The sequence below is a fragment of the Crocodylus porosus genome, unplaced genomic scaffold (genome assembly GCF_001723895.1).
Source record: "Crocodylus porosus isolate Cpor-Errol unplaced genomic scaffold, CroPor_comp1, whole genome shotgun sequence".
Lineage (NCBI taxonomy): Eukaryota > Metazoa > Chordata > Crocodylia > Crocodylidae > Crocodylus > Crocodylus porosus.
Genome location: NW_017728931.1, coordinates 25799091 through 25815470, shown reverse-complemented (window position 1 = coordinate 25815470; position 16380 = coordinate 25799091). Strand labels below are relative to the sequence as shown.

The window sequence follows — 16380 nt, the reverse complement described above, 5'->3', positions numbered from 1 at the left end:
ACTTAATGTACATGACTATAAAACTATCAATCTAATGTTATGTAATTATAAAACAAAATTTTAAACATGGTTTTTAACAAAACATTTGGGGCCCATTTCATTTGAACATAAGCGATTTATTTTCAGCAAATACATCATTAAAGGCTATGATAGGCCTTTATTTAGTTTGTGTATTTTGGACTGTTTTCTTGAATGAAATGGTTAAAAACAGAATGTTGTTTTTCCACTTTTGCTAGATAGGGGGAATGCGTTTAAGAAATTCATAGGATCATAGTGACTTTCTTTTAATATTGTTCTAATAATTGTATTTAAAATCATACAATTTTAATCTAAAAAATGGGTAAATATTTTATTTATTGAGAGCTATTGGTGCTGGCAGATCATTTCTTTGCCTCTTATATCCAAGACATTTTCAAAACTTGGATATCAAACTACCATCACTTGTAGCTACCAGTAGTAGAAAGTGCAGAGCCATAAGTAAGTTTAATGATCAATTCAGAAAATAAATAAAGTTTAGTTACCCTTTTAAAAAACATATTGGCTGACATAGACTTGCATTTGTAAAAGGATATTAATTCACAACTGAAATTTGTTAAACATTGAATTTAACAAAGCCTATGGGGGAAAAGCACTTGTATATCTTTAAAAAATTGCTGGCACTGCCTAGTGTTGGGTACATGGATTGCATATGATTGATACAGTGCATAGTAAGCTTAAAATAAGTGTTTGACTTAGTGTCACTGCTTTGCCTGTCTTTCAGGAAGCATTATAATCTATTGCATGTTGATTGGCAATCAACAGTGCTTAACAGATGATAACTCTTTGGATTTTTCTTTTTCCTTTTTTAATTCCAACAGGAATTTCCCTTTTTTACCTTGACGTCCTTTCCACCAGGGTTCCTTGTCCATGTTGGTGGTGTTGTCAGTGCACGCTCTGTAAAGCTGCTGGATCGCATCCATAATCCTGGTATGTTGGCAAAATATATCTTTCATGTGTCATGTCATATCTTCGTTACTTTACATTTTTTTCAAAATACTTTTTAAAACCTTGTAGTATAATTATTGTAGTTTTTAAAGTAAGAATAACAGTGTCCAAAATTGCTTTTTCAGAAATGATACATTTCAGTAATTTCTTCTTAATGGTTTGGGTGTAAAGTAGTAAAGGACTGTTAACCCACTAATCTAAAGCCAGCTAATACCTTTTGATTATGAGTGTGTGGGTTAATTTTTGGCCAGTGTTTAATATTCAGATTGTTCAAGTCTGAAGTGAAAGTTATGAAAGGATATAAACCCTTTGTTTAACATTTTAAATTTTAATTTCCAGCTGTTTTACACCCTTAAAGCTTAAGATTAGCCATTATGATTTAGCTCAGCCTGTGCCTTTTAAAAATGACATGGTATACACTGGAACAAAGTTGAAGGTATTTTTATTAGAAGTACAAATCTTAACACAGTTTTCTGTAAATAGTCTTTTTCCTGGGAATGGAAGGTTTGTGCTGTATGCCTTTTGGGGGGTGGGGGTGGGCAGGGAGGAGGTCATATCCTAATTCTGGTATCAGAGTTAAGCAATGATAGACTATACATTGAGAAAGTCCTAACATCTACTCAATCAAATTAAACTGTGTACCAAAATGCCACATACAAAGTTTGAGTTTGTAAGTGCTCCTGAAAGAGCAGCAGATTAAACAGAAATTACATCTATTGTGGCGTTTGCATACACTAGCCAGGAGCAGCAAGATACAAAGTTAGTTTAAATATATCTTTCTTTTTAAGCAGTAGTCTGTTTTGTCCTTTGCATTTTCTCTTGTTACCTCTCTTTTTGCAAACTGAATTAAACAATTTATTCATTAAATTGGTTAAAGATGCAGTTAAATGTGCCAGTAAGGGTGCAGCCAGGCATAACACTTGAACCATTATGAGAATGTCACTCATTGGGAACCAGTTCACAATTGTCTGGATTTTAGTGGCTGCACATACACTGCCAAGAGTTCTAAGTAGAACTTTTAGGAATGTAGTGCTTTCAGGCAGCTACCAGGGGGTAGCACCCAGCCCAGTATGCCTTATAGCGAGCACCCAACTCAGAATGCCTCCTAGTGGCAAGTGCCCCAGTATTCTCCAAGCAGGAGAGGAAAATCTGCAATTGCAGTTTTCTGCTCCCCCTTCTCACTAGCACTGAGTTCAATAAAGACCATTCCTACACAGTACAAAATCTGTGCAATGGTGCCTGGATTGGGGTTGCCCACTTGTGCATGTGGGCCAAAAGGAGGGCATAGTTAGGTGGGTACAGGCAGTACACTTGCTTTGTAGTTCTGGGATCTGGGTGCTCTGGAACTGGCAGGGCTTTTATGGATTTTAAAAAGCACTTTCCCCCAAGCCAGTCATACATACACTTCATTTCCTGGCAATATGACAAGGTTCAGCACATCATAGGTTGATTTGGGGTTGAAAGAGTGGCCAGTTGGTGTTGGTAGCTGGGAGGGCTGCCTGGATACCTGCTTCTGCCTTCCTGTGGTGCTGGGTGCCTGGGGGGCTGCCTGTAGGTTTTCATGCCATTTGTGAGGCATGGACTGAAATTGACCAGTGGCTTGGGGAAAAGTCCTTTTAAAAAGCTTCAGGGACCCCCTGGAATGCATAAGCAGGGGTGCCTTCTCTAGTTGCTCCTGCCAGCCTGCCTCTGGCCCTCCCGCCCCCCCGCCTTCCAATCCAAATCAGTCTGGGATTCCCTGAAGTTTGGTTAGTTGCCACCAGTGGAATGAAACGGATAAACACTTTGGGGAAAGTGTTTTTTAAAAGTTGTGGAGATACTGGGGAGCCCCCTTGAGCACCTAGCACCCCATGAACCCAGAAGCAGGGGTACCCCCTCTATCTACCTGGCCATCCCCTCAACCCTGATTAGCCTTGATGGTGAGGACTGAGTCAAGTGCAACTATTATAGGTTGTGGCAATAGGGTTCAGGCTGTGTACCAAAGCAGACAGTTTTTGTTTTCAGGAGCTGGGGGAGGAGGCAGGAGTCAGAAGTGTTACAGTGTGGGATGCAGACCAGACACTAGTTATGGAAAGCTTAGTGTCTGACCATGACACCGGTTCAAAATAATACTTGATTATCTAACAGTACTTTTGAAAAGTTCCAGGAAGTTTAAGCCATTCTAAATTGGCTTACATATATGGGCACTTGCACTTTAAACTAGAGGTGCCACTCATAGATCGGTCCGATATCCAATTGGCACTAATATAAAGAAAATTGACTGTATCAGAAACTGGCCTGATGTGGCCAATAATTTGGCTGATAAATGCCCGTGCATGTGTGCAGCTGCAGTGCAGCACGTAGGCAGTGAGGAGCACAGCCGGGCAGCTTGGAGAGCAGCATCCAGGTAGTAAGTCTGTTGTGGTGGGGCGGAGGACAGATCAAGGCCCCTATGATAAGGGAGGCATGGAGCTGGGGCAGAGCATGAGATGGAGCTACGACTCGTCTGAGGGGAGTGGGGGGTGGAGGAGGTGGGCGGCTCCTGCTGCTGTGCTCACCCTGGGAAGGCATGGGTCGTGAGGGTGTGCCCCTGGATCTGTGTGGGGTGGGGCAGGGCTGGCTGCAGCTACAGTTGCATCCTGGGGCTGGGGATGGCACCAGGCTCTTTCCGGCCTGGGCTGGGCTGGTCTGCGCTCCGGCTGGGCAGTGGCAGTGCTGGGAGGGGGAGTTATGGGAGGGGTTATGGCAAATTTTGGGGTGGTTGCAGCCCCCTTCCCCCCATACTCCCCCTCACAGCACCACTACCCCCCTCTGCCCCAAGCACAGCCTGACCCAGCCCTCGCAGGGAAGAGACCAGTACCGCCCCCAGCCTGTAGTTGCAGCCTGCCCTGCCCTGCACCAATCTGGGGACACGCGCTCTCCCCCTGTGCCCTCATGCGGTGCATGCAGTGGCAGGAACTGGCCCCCTCCCTTCCTGTGCCCCCTGGAAGAGCCACAGCTCCATCCCACTCCCCACCCTGTCCCAGCTGGGTAGCACATGCCCCAGCCCCAGCTCCACTCCTCCCTCACCACAAGTGCCTTGATCTGCACCCCCACACCTTTCCTCTCCCCTCCCCTTCCACCACAACAGACTTACCAGCTCAGTGCAGCTCTTCAAACTGCCGGGCTGTCTATCAGAAATCAGATTGGTATTGCCAATATGCCTCCTTTAAAATTGGCTATCATTATCAGCCCCCAAAATCTCTGTTGGTGCATCCCTACTTCAAACCACTTTTTAAAACAATCTAAGCGTTATGTCTTTCTGTACCCTAAAATGTCAGGTCAGGTACATTTTAGAAAATATGCTTAATTTCTGTGGTTTTTGTTTTGCTCCTGTTCATATAGTAGAAAGAGAGTAAAAAAATCTAAAAACTTTCAGACAAATGTACTCTTTTCTACTTTCTTTTCTTCACTTGTTATTTAAGGATTTTCCACAAATGTGACTTACTCAAACCCTTTTTTCTTTTTTTTCTTTTTTTTTTTTTTTTACAGTATGATTTTTAAGGCATACTTTCTTGTATTGTGCCCTTTTTTACTGTTTTACTAACTTTTGATAAGAGATTATGAAAGCAAAACATAAAGGGAGAATGTACACGCATATGCTCATTAAAAAGTGTCTGTATTTTGCACACTGAAATGGCTTTCAGGCTCTTAGACCATATTTTGTAGAATTTTTAGATTGCTCCTGACAAGTGAATGTAAGATGGATGATTCCTCAAATTCAGTATATTGCAAAAATCAATTAATTTTTAAAAAAGAAAAGAAAGTAATTCAACATTTATGAATCCCCAAACCTTAATCATAACTAGCATTTTAATAAATAGTTAAGTCAAATATTTTGGTAATATGAAGTACTATCAAAGGAAACACATAAACTGGCAAATAAATAAATGTTCAAAGGGGAAAGGCATTTAAAGGGGTTGTTTAACTTTAAAACAAAAATCTGGTAATTGCTATATACTGTTCACTTGATCACGCTTAGTCCTAGATTGCTACAGCATGCCTCCTTACTTTCTTCCCTTTCTATTTCAACCTCTTATTAACTCTACTGTCTGTGTCTTTCCAGTTCCTGTGAAGTGGTGTTGTCAATTGTGTTCTTGTTGGTAGTGTTTTTTTTCACTATTCTGCTCCTATACTGATCTACTAATTTGCTGTTTTGAACTCAGCCTTTGTCGGAATTATGGGTAACACAAGATCATACAAACTGCTAGACTGGAATAGTTTCAATTCAGGTATTTTACTAGTCATTCAGTACTACATATGCTGACAGAAATTATGGCAGCTCAGTGAAGTTCTTAGAAATATTTTAGGTCATTAATTAGGTTAATATTGCAAATTTAAATCTTTTTAACCAGGAAATACATCTATCTTTATTGTCTTTAAAAAAAATTATTTGTTTAGTAAAAATTCACAATGTTTAATTTATAAAATAGTACTGCTAAAATCATTACCAACTTGGAATGTTTTTATTCAGTTGGATTTAATAGTTTTAAATTCAGTATTGATTAAAATATAAGCAATGATTTAGGGAATGTTTTCTTGTCTGTACAATCACATCAGACCTAATCTTGTGTGAGCCTGCACTTTTTTCCAAAATAGATCTTTTACTGACTTCAGATATTGGATGAACCTGGTTGCTCAAAAGAGTTTTTAAAAGGTAGTTTTAATTAGCAAATTTGTTCTTGAAATATTAGGGTTAGAATGTGCATCTGATTAGCCTTGTAATGTAAACCTGTTAGGATTTTGAAGGCCAGCTTAATTGTTTGAATTTTCAATAATTCCAAATAGAATTATTTCAAGTAAAAAGTGTTATTTCCTCTAAATCACATAATCAGATTCTGGCAAATCTATACTCAAGTGTATAGTAGAAAGAGGAGTGCAGGTTTTGGAGGCTTCATGCATGGTCTGTATAAGGGTCAGAGAGTGTCTATTCTAGGAAAAGTGCAGGGGCTACATCTTTCCTATATCTATGAAGATATACTAGGTCCCTCATGGCCACCTGAGCCACAGGAAAGTAGGCCCCAGTCTGCTCACAGGGTGGAGTACGCTTGCCTTGAGTGGGTGGATCATCCCGGTTACTGTGGCCGTCCACATGGACTGCAGCAGGACTCTGCCTGGCAGGGGCGTTAGCACCCTCCTTCCATGCCCTCCCCACAACTGGAAGCTCTGGAACCCAAGGTCAGAGCATGGGCAGGCCTGAATAAAGTTAGTCCACATGGCCACTCAAGCTACAGAGAGGTAGGATCCAGCCTATTGGCAGGTCTCTTACAGGTTGTGCACTGCCCTGGGGTGGGCACATGGGGTAGGCACTGCTAGGGTGGTGCTACCCTGGGACACCCTTTGGCATTGCTCTCTGGTGGGGCCAAAAGTGGAGAGAAAAGTTTTTCTTGTTTTTCTCAGCTTAGTTCTTTCAAACTGTATATCGCATGTTTTGCAGGGGGTAGGCCACTCTATCGTTGTTGCTGTTTAATACTGAATAGTAGTTAATAAAACAGCAGTCATATTTGATCTTATTCAGGATATGTCCCGTGATCTTGCATGTATCACTGTGATGTGGCTGACAAGGCTCGTGGGTCAGTGTTTGCCTCAATCAGGGCAGGCAGTTATTTTGGGCAGAGGGCACTTATTTTACTGAGTGTTGGCAAGCCATCGAGGGCTGCATGACAGGCCGCCCAGGGCAGATTAATATTTTCAAAATTATTCAATGCTGCCTGTGGGCCTGGCGGCATAGAATGCCCTGGCAGCCTGCATCTGGCCCCTGGGCCGCATTTTGCCTACCCCTGGCCTAGATGGTTCCAGCCAGGTACTCAGGAAGCACTAGCCTAGATTGGAGGGGGCAGGTTAGCAGTGTTTTTCAATGAAAATCTGGTCCTTAGAATGTTCCCAAGCTTGTCCAGCATAGAGTGTGTCTACCTTACCCTCGAGACTAGGGATAGAATGGGGATTCTTTTGGTGTACTGATCACCCATCTGCATAGCAGGTTCACCGATAGAGTGAACGGAGCTGGTCTCGGACCTGGTGTTGAAGAATCCCAGACTCGTTATCTTGAGTGACTTCAGTGTCCATGTTGAATCTTATTCTTCAGCACTGGAGCAGGTCTTCATCACCTCTGTGACTACCATGGGGTTATCCCAGGTAACAACTGGGCTGATGCATGAGACGGGCACATGTTGGACTTAATATTTGTTACCAACCTAGATACAGGGGCCCCTATTTACTGTGATGTGGAGAGGAGTCATTAAGACTATAAATGGACATCACAAAATTAAGTGGATAGGCTGTGAGAGAAGGGTCATTCCCACCTTTCATGTGTGGTAAGAATTCAGGAATCAGTTAGGTTATGAAGTACCATAAAACTGATATCAGTGTTAAGTCCTTGGTTCTGAATGTCCAGCCATCTTAAGGATTTTTGTTGACAAGTTCGCCTCTTAAAGGTGTTTGGTAGATTTTCCCTTGAGCATGAGGATAGTGAGGTCACAGAGAGAATGGTGGTTCTGTGAGAAATGTGCTTCTAATGGTATATGTATGTCTCTATCCTTTATTTTTATTCTGTGAAAATTTGTGCTGGCGCATAGTTGCCATTTAGTTTCACCCATGTCATTGCCATGAGGGCATTTGATGCATTGGATCAAATATATCATCTTTTGGGAAAGGCATGTGTAAGTACCATAGATTCTGATGTTTTCATAATGGGTATGGAGTGGGGTCATTGTAGTAGTAGCATAGATGTTAAGCATTTCTTGCTAAGGCAAAGCTGTGTCCCACTTGGTTGATGTCTGTTGAGCAGTGGGGATTTTGCTTCTGATTGATGAGGTGGGCAAGATTAGGGGTTCTTTGAAAGCCAGGAATGGAGGGCTGGAAATACTTTTCTCAAGGTCTGATTTTGACATGTATGGGCTGCAGATGTTTGATTATTTTGATAGGCTCCAGTGTGGGGTGGCAAGTGATCACCCAGGGGTGTGCTGTCACAGGGTTTTTTGGTATAATTTAGGGTATTTGGATAGTTCTTTTCAGTCTGTTTCTCTCCTGGAGTGTCTTGTTGTATAAAGGTAGATTTAGGCTGGCCAGGGTGGGCATCATGAGTGTTCGCCTCAGACCAGATACAGTGGTATCTGAGGGACTGTCTATAGATAACACCTTTTTTGGTATGCTTGGGGTGATTGCTGGTCTTATGGATATAGATATGGTGGTCCATGGGTCTTTTGTATATAGTAGTTTATAGGGTGCTATCCCAGATGTGGACTGTGGTATCTAGGAAGTTGATGTTAATGTAGGAGAATTCCAGAGAAAGTTTGACTGAGGTTTGAAAGGTATTAAATTAGAAGTGGGTCCAGGTGTTCAGTCCAGATAAGGAAAATAATAATTTATGTAATGCAACTATAATGCAGGTTTGGTGCAGTTTTCTAGAAAATTTTCCTCCAGGTGGCTCATGAAGCAGTCAGCATATTGAGGGACCATCTTTGTGCCCATTGCTGTGCCTGTGGTTGGAAGAAGTGATGGTTGTTGAAAGTAAAGTGGGTGAGGGTGAAGTGAGTGAGGATGAAGTTGATTATTTGTGCAACATGCTATGGAAAATCTGCATGTATCCCATATTCTTGTAAATATTTCAGGCAGGCAGCTGTTTCTTCATAGTGTGGGATATTAGCATACAGGTTGGTGACATCCATGGTTGCAGATATGGCCTTCTCAGGGAGGTGGTTGATGTTCTGAATTCTACTGAGTAAGTCTCTGATGTCTTGTAGAAAACTTGCCCTTTGAGTGACAAATGGTTTCAGGATAGTTTCTGTGAAACCTGATAGCTCTTCAGTGAGGGTACTACAGTTGAATGTGGTGAGTCTGCCAGGGTTACCTGGTTTGTGGATCTTTGGGAGCATAGAAAAAGTTCCTGGTGTGGGAGAGTAGGATAGGTGGAAGTAGTTTGTCCTGAAGCTGGCATGGGAAGGATTTGATGATATTTTCTAGCTCCAAAGTAATTTGAAGGACAACCCAAGGAGAAGGGAGTTAGTAGAACAACTCAGTGATTTCCCTGAGTTCTTCCTATACCCTGGAAAAAACAAAATATTTCTTTATATGCTTGCTGCAAATGTTTGAAAATCATTCATTACAATATTTACAATATTCATTCAATATTTTCTACAACAGAAAATCCATTACAAAAAACCAAAATATTTTTATTGGCATCTAGGAGACAGTCTTCTGAATTATAGAAAAGGCAAGACTAAATTTGGGCACTTTAGGTTTCTCCCAAAAATCTCTTTAATTTTTTTATCTGTCATATTTTGGTGCATGCTGATATGCTCATTGAGAAGGCAGTTGTGAGACAATTGTTTCATTATTGGTCAATATGATTTGTGGTGGGGTTTTAGATCTTTTTTCTGAGGGCTGAATATTTCCTATCCGTTTTAATATCTAATGAGAATGGATGTATGAATATTAATTATTATACTAAATAAGCCTCTAAATGAATGTGATCTTTCTTTATTTGGAAATTTGCATTACCTTATAGAATCATAGAAATTAAGGGCTGGAAGGAACCTTAAAAGATCGAGTCCAGCCCCCCTGTGCTGGGCAGGAATACTGCTGAGATCAAATGATCCCAGCAAGGTGTCTGTCCAGTCTCCTCTTGAAGTCTTCCAAGGTTGGGGATTGTACCACGTCCTTGGAAAGTCGGTTCCAGGTTCTGGACACCCTTACAGTAAAGAAGTTTTTTCCTTGCATTCAACCTGAAACCATCCTCTAACAGTTTATGGCTTTTGCTTCTTGTCTTCCCCTGAGCACCCTACTGAACAGTTTTTCTCCTAGCTCCTAATATTCACCCCTTACATACTTTGACAGCTGCCAAGTCCCCCCTTAGTCTTCTCTTCCCTGGGCTAAACAGTCCTAGATCCCTTTAGTCTTTCCTCATAAGGTTTGTCCTCCAAGCCCTTAATCACTTGTGGCTCTTCCCTGGACCCTTTCAAGATTCTCCACATCTTTTTTGAAGTGCAGTGTCCTGAACTGCACTCAGTGCTCCTAACCAACACCAAGTCGAGAGGTAGTATCACTTCCTTAGTCCTATTTGCAACGCATTGGCTAATGTATCCCAGTATGCTATTAGCTCTATTGACTGTAGTGTTGCAGTGGCGTCTCATGTTCATCTTGTGGTCACCTTTAACCCCAAGGTCCCTTTCAGCCATCATGCTGGCCAGGGCATCTCCTCCTAACCTACATTCATGTCACTGGTTACTTCTCCCCGGATGAAGCACTCTGCATTTATCCTTATTGAACTGCATCTGGTTTTACTTTACCCACCTTTCCAGCTTGTCCAGGTCCTCTTGGATCCGCATCCTAGCCCCTAGCGTGGCTGCTTTTCCCCATAACCTAGTATCATCCACAAACTCGGCCAGCATGCTTTCCACATCCTTATCTAAGTCATCAAAAGAGATGTTGAATAGCATGGAGCCAAGAACTGAACTCTGGGACACCACTGGCCACCTCCTGCAAAAACAATACAGACCCGTCCACTAACACTCTCTGGGTTCAACCCCTTAGCCAGTTCCCAGCCCACCTGATGATGGACTCTGCTAGCCAGTTTTTTTGGGTTTTTTGTAAGAGCACCATGGGAGACCCTATCAGAAGCCTTTTTAAAATCCAAGTATATGACATCAACCACATCTTCCATAGCTAAGCAGTTTGTTACTTGATCATAGAAGGAGATGAGGTTGCTCAGGCATGACTTGCCGACAAGAAAACCATGTTGACTGTCCTTCAGCATCATGCTGTCTTCCAGTCTCTTACAAATGTACTTCTTTATAATTTTTTCCAAAATTTTACCTGATATTGAGATCAAACTGACTGGCCTATAGTTTCCTGGATCCTCCCTCCTCCCCTTCCTAAAGATTTGCACCACATTGGCCCTTTTCCAGTCTTCCAGGACCTGTTCTGAGCACCATAAACATCAACATCACTTGCCTCCTGAGGCTGGGGGGGCACGGCAACTGCCCACAGGCGGCAGGGAGCTTCTGCTGGTGGCCACAGCCGTGTCAGCAGCGAGGGGTGGGGTGGGGGTGACAACCAGTGATCAGCGGTGCCAGACGCTGCCAGCAGTGCCAGCAATGGTGGGGCAGGACTGATGAGCAGTGACCACCAACAGGCGCTGCTGGTCACTGCCAACACTGCCGATCTCGGGATGCACGGGCAATCTCAGGAGGTGAATATGCACCCCTATGCGTTGCCAATGACCATAAGTCTTCCAGTGTCTTCACCAACAGTCCTGCAGTGACTCTAGCCAATTCCCTCAGCATAGCAGTCAAAACTACTTTAAAACAAAAATAATCTGATAGATATTGTTTTATATCAAATGCATAACAATAAATATACATTTACTTTAAAAAAAATTCAACAAACAGTATCTTTAAAAAAGAAACCTTGAACAAATTCTTTTTTTTTTTTTAATCTCTTCTGTGTGTTTTTCATTTTAAAGTCTTCTTTCAGGTTTGCCCAAAGTCTTTAGGGGCCACATTTTCTTTTTAGTTCACTGGAAAACTGAGACACCCCGGTTTCCTATTATATCCACAAAAATAGTAGACTTTTTACCTGGAATTTTTGGGTTTGAAAATATGGAGATTGATCAGAACCTATTGAAATGGAATTACATTCTTTCACTAATTTCAGCAAGCTTTGGATTAGGCCTGTGATCTATACATCGTAAAGGAAGAAAGCAATAGTGGTGAAAATCCTCTGCAGTCCAGAAGACTCAATTAAGAGAACTAGAATGCATTTGGGGGAAGTATAGCTAAAAACATTAACTGCCCAGGGGTGTTTTATTTATGCAGCTGGCATTTAGACAGCAGATAACCCAAGGTCTCACTGACCTTGGCAGCATTACAAAAGAGAATCAGTGTAAACATTAATGATCCTTGAATAATTTTTCCAGTCTATTAGGCACAACATATTTTCCTTTTACATGCATTTATATCTTTGTGTGCTACTCCATTTCGGGGTCCTATCTGTTCTCTTCTAGATCAAATACAATATGTTAAATGCAAATACATTTTCATTTCAGATTTGTGCTATGCCTACCTTTTTATTTTTTTATAGAAATCTCATAACTATACAGTAGTGGTTCTCAACCTTGTTAGGCTGAAGACACCTCTTGAAAAATGTCAGTTCTTAGCTTTCACTAATTTCATGACCTTAGAAAAATAATTGAATAATTATGTTACAAAGAACTCAGAACATGGCAGGTCAGAACATTTTTGACTCTATGGATTCTTATTTGAAATCTCTGGGTCCTGCGGATCACATATTTTTTTCACACCTAACATGCTAATGGTACCCTAGTTGATGATCACTGCTGTATAGAATTGTATTTATTCTCTTTCAAGTAGATTCAGGATTATGAATCTGCTAACTTGCTAACTAACCCAGTCTACTTCAGTAGTTGTAGGGTTTTGGGGTAGGGTTAAGCAATGGCCAAGAATTTTTGCTTATTTTATGCTTACCTGAGGCCCTGATCCACCTCCCAGTGAATGGGAATGACTCTCATTAATTATGTTGGGTGTTGGAGCTACACATTTAGAATACAGTCTCTGGCTGTTTGTCCAAAAAATATACAAACGTATGTGCAACAATGAATGCAAAAAAAAATCTATAAATGCAGTAAGAGCGTCAGAAACTTGAACATAAAAAGGAAATGCAGAAGTAAAATGTCTCCTTGTGGAATAATTCCCTTTTTGTTTTTGTAGCTTTGTGCTGATGTAGGTTGCCTCTTTCTTGCTGCCTAGTGTGCAAAGTATTCTGACCAAGAATTCTAGCCTGCATTGATGTCTGAGAATTTGGATCCTTTTGTGTTTGAAATTCTGTCTATATTGTTTTAGAGTTGTATTTTCTTTCTGCCGACTCCCCTGCATCACTAGATATCAGATTATTTGGTGTGTGCCCATATTTAAGGTATGGATTTAGCTGTGTTTAAATGACTTTTTAGAAAGTACATTATGCAGTTTGTTTTGCCATACAGTTCAGATACTGGATATACTTTATATGCTGTTTAGAAGGCAGACTATCTTGTTGCAGAATAATTCCTCCATTTTAAGATAGAAGGACTTTGAGGGCTATCTCTTTTAATTAGTGTATTTGTTGTGCCTGTTCATGCAGCAGGAGTTCTCCTACAGTACACCCCACCCCTGCCAGTCAACGTGTTGGCAGGAGGCAGGGAGGGAATTTTCCAAGGCTGGTCCCCACAGCTCCACAGGCCTTGGACAAGCTATCAGGGAGCCAGTGTTCTTCCTCTCCATTTGAGGGCAGGAAGGTTGGAGAGTAGAGGACAATGGGACATTTGGGTGTCTTGAACACACAAGATCCACATACAGCCACTTGAGTAAATGCAGGAGCGCAGAAATCTTCTTTGTGGGGATTTATCTTTCTTGTGGGGAAAACTACTGTATTTCACAGTATGTAAGTTGGGTTTTGAAGCCCAGGTTTGGGGGCTTAAACATCCAACTTGACTTGTGCACTGTGCTGCATTAAAAAATCAGGCATGGGGCTGGGTTTGGCTCTCGTCTGATGCAGTTTCATCCCCTGCAAGTGGAGCTGCCTGGGCCACACCAGTGCGATTCACAGGGGAAGGAGCCACACCAGCCAAGCACCGAGCCTGGCCTCATCCTCTGCGAGTGGTGCCGAGCTCAGCAAAACCGCTCACAGCAGAAGGGGCCAGGCTTGGTGCTTAGGTGGTGCAGGGGACGAGGATGAGGATGAGGACAGACTCAGCATTTGCCTGGTGCAGCCCCATCCCCTGTGAGCAGCACCGCTCACAAGGGATGAGGCTGTGCCAGCCGAGCACCAAGCCTGGCCCTGATTTATACACCATGCCTATATATATATATAAAAAAATAAACAAAACAAAACAAAACAAAAACCCACTTACTTTTTAGATGGCAGAACTGGAGTCAACCTATATACTGTGTTGACGCCTGTACACCATGAAATACAGTAGTTATCTTCCAAGGAAGTGTCTTGAACAGCTGCATACTTTCTTTTTGTGCTGAAAAGACTCTTTTCCTAGCACAAATATAATGCCAGTCCATGACCTGAGTTAATTGCTAGGGGACGGACCCTGCACAAGTGTGGACTTTCATTTTGTTGTGCAGGTGGCTGAACAAGATGGTCATTGAAAATTGGACTAAAATGGCAAACAACATTTAGTAGCTGCCTTAGACTTGCCTCACTGAGTGCCTAAGATTTTTGCTGTTTAAAAATTGTGTACTGATTGTGCAATATGTATAATTATCAATAACATTTTTTATTTACATTGATAAAAACTGCTGTTACTTTCATTAAAAATAGTTCACGATGTATCATTAAGTTTGCAAATATAGGGCATCTATACATGTACAGAGAGGCTGCTCTGACGTGCTGTAATTACAGCGTTTTGGAACAAACTCGATCTTGATTAATCAAGTCTGCTTGAGCATAGTAATTACTGCGCTCCAGAGGACTCTAGCATCACATGCATCAGCGTCCACATGCTGAAAAATGGCAGCAGAGGTGCTTTAACTAAAGCTCATTTGATGAGTTTTAGATAAAGGTCTCCAGCTGCTATTTTTCAGCATAGGGTTGCTGATACATGTGATGCTCCAGGTGCTTTAATTAGAACCACTCCTGGAACCACTCTAAAGCACCCTCTCCCTCCCCCCCACACCCCAGTCCCAGAGCATGTGTATAAATCCCCATAATCTAATTAGTGTTTAATGTTTAATACATACTTTCAAGGTCCTGAAGAATGTTTCTTTATATTTGTCAGGGTCTTTATTTTTATACTATTGTGGTCATATCCTGTAGCAGTCCACTAGGGCTGTGTGAAGCTTTGGGTTCTGATTTGATTCGGAGGAGATTCGGCCTGATTTGGCAGCTGAATCTCTGAATTCGAATCACATCAGGAGACCAGTAAAAAGATCCAAATCGGTTTGAAGCTCTCTGAATCGATTTGGAGATTCAGGCAGTCCCCACTTGCTGCTTCAGGGAGCTTGAACCAGACTCTGTGCTGGTAAGTGTGTGTGTGGGGGGTGGGGGGGGGACTGGAAGAGGGAGGAAGTGACCATGGGGGGTGGACTCCTGCCAGGGCCCATCCCCTGCCTCCTCCTCCAGCCCCCCTGAGTACCCCATGACCCCCACCCACTCTCCCAGCCCCATCAATGGCTGCCATGCCCAGCTCCAGTGTCCCATCTCTTTAAAAAAAGGCCCACACTCACTGGCTCCTGCCAGGGGAGTGGGGAATCCACTACATGGGGGACTCTGCCATGAGCCCTCATCCCCGGCCTGCTCTCCCAGCCTCCCCCATGGCTGCCCCAGGTCCTGGTTCTTTAAAAGAAATTAAAAAGCCCCACACTCACTGGCTGCTTCAGCGGCTGTTGGGCTTTCTGGGAGCTTGTGGTAGAGTCCACCCTGCAGTGTGGGGCAGCGGGGATCACCTCCCCCTGCCTGGCAGCAGCTGGTGAGTGCAGGGCCTTAAAAAAACAAAAAAACCCAAAAAACAAAACAAAAAAAAGAGCTGATGCTGTGTCCCGGCAGGGCAGCCATGAGGGAGCTGGGAGAGTGGGTGGGGGATGGGCCTGTTTGGCTTAGAGATTCGGTTGATTTGAGATGGCAATTCGAATTGTTGAATCAAATCACTGTCCCCTGAATTAGCCAGATCTGAATCCAAAACGAATGCTAAGTGCATCGCACACTTACTTTAAATTAGCAGACTGTTCGCCTGCTGATGGGATTATTTGGGATAGTGTTTTTTAAGATTGATAACTGTAACATGCTTCCTTCTAGTAATAGTGGCATTGCTAAACTTTCAGTAATAATAATATGAATAATAAACATGTGAGATGTTTATTATTGACAGACTGCCTGTGTTAATGCTGTTAGTGTTGTCACTTCCTTTAATTTTATTTAAAATACTTTTGATTTCAAAACTGACTAGTATTCTACTTAGTTCTGCCCCAGTGATTCTGGTATGCGTTACATTACAGTAGAATTAGTTTCCAGTTTGTAATGTACAAAGCACCAAAGCAATGTACAAAGCACCAAAGCAATTTTTCAGAGACGTTTCTTAAATTATTGCCTTTTTTGTTTATGGGATATTTTGCTTGAAATCCTAAAATTCATGTGTTTTAGTTCACATTAGACCAGATATTCTTAGTCTTCGGTAGTGACATCACGCTAGTGACCAATGAAAATCACTCCCTGTCTGAAGTGTCCAGCATATGGTTGTTAACCATGTCCAAATGACTTAGATAGCATTTTATGAGAGTCTCATGTAATGGGAATTGTCTCAGCTTGGAATTGAGGACAGGCAGCAATAGAAACCATTTAGAAGTTCTGGGCTCCGAAAGCAGTTGGGAGCATTAAGAA

At 42.2% G+C, this 16380-nt stretch overlaps 1 protein-coding gene across 10 annotated transcripts in view; it reads left to right on the top strand.

The window, feature by feature from the left end:
- The window catches only part of C2CD5 (C2 calcium dependent domain containing 5), a 112324-nt gene that overhangs the window by 31761 nt on the left and 64183 nt on the right, over positions 1-16380 (top strand). For all 10 annotated transcript variants that reach the window (XM_019544436.1, XM_019544432.1, XM_019544428.1 and 7 more), the window contains exon 9: positions 858-966. In XM_019544436.1, coding sequence (XP_019399981.1) covers positions 858-966 — 109 coding nt within the window. The remainder of the gene's footprint in view (positions 1-857; positions 967-16380) is intronic.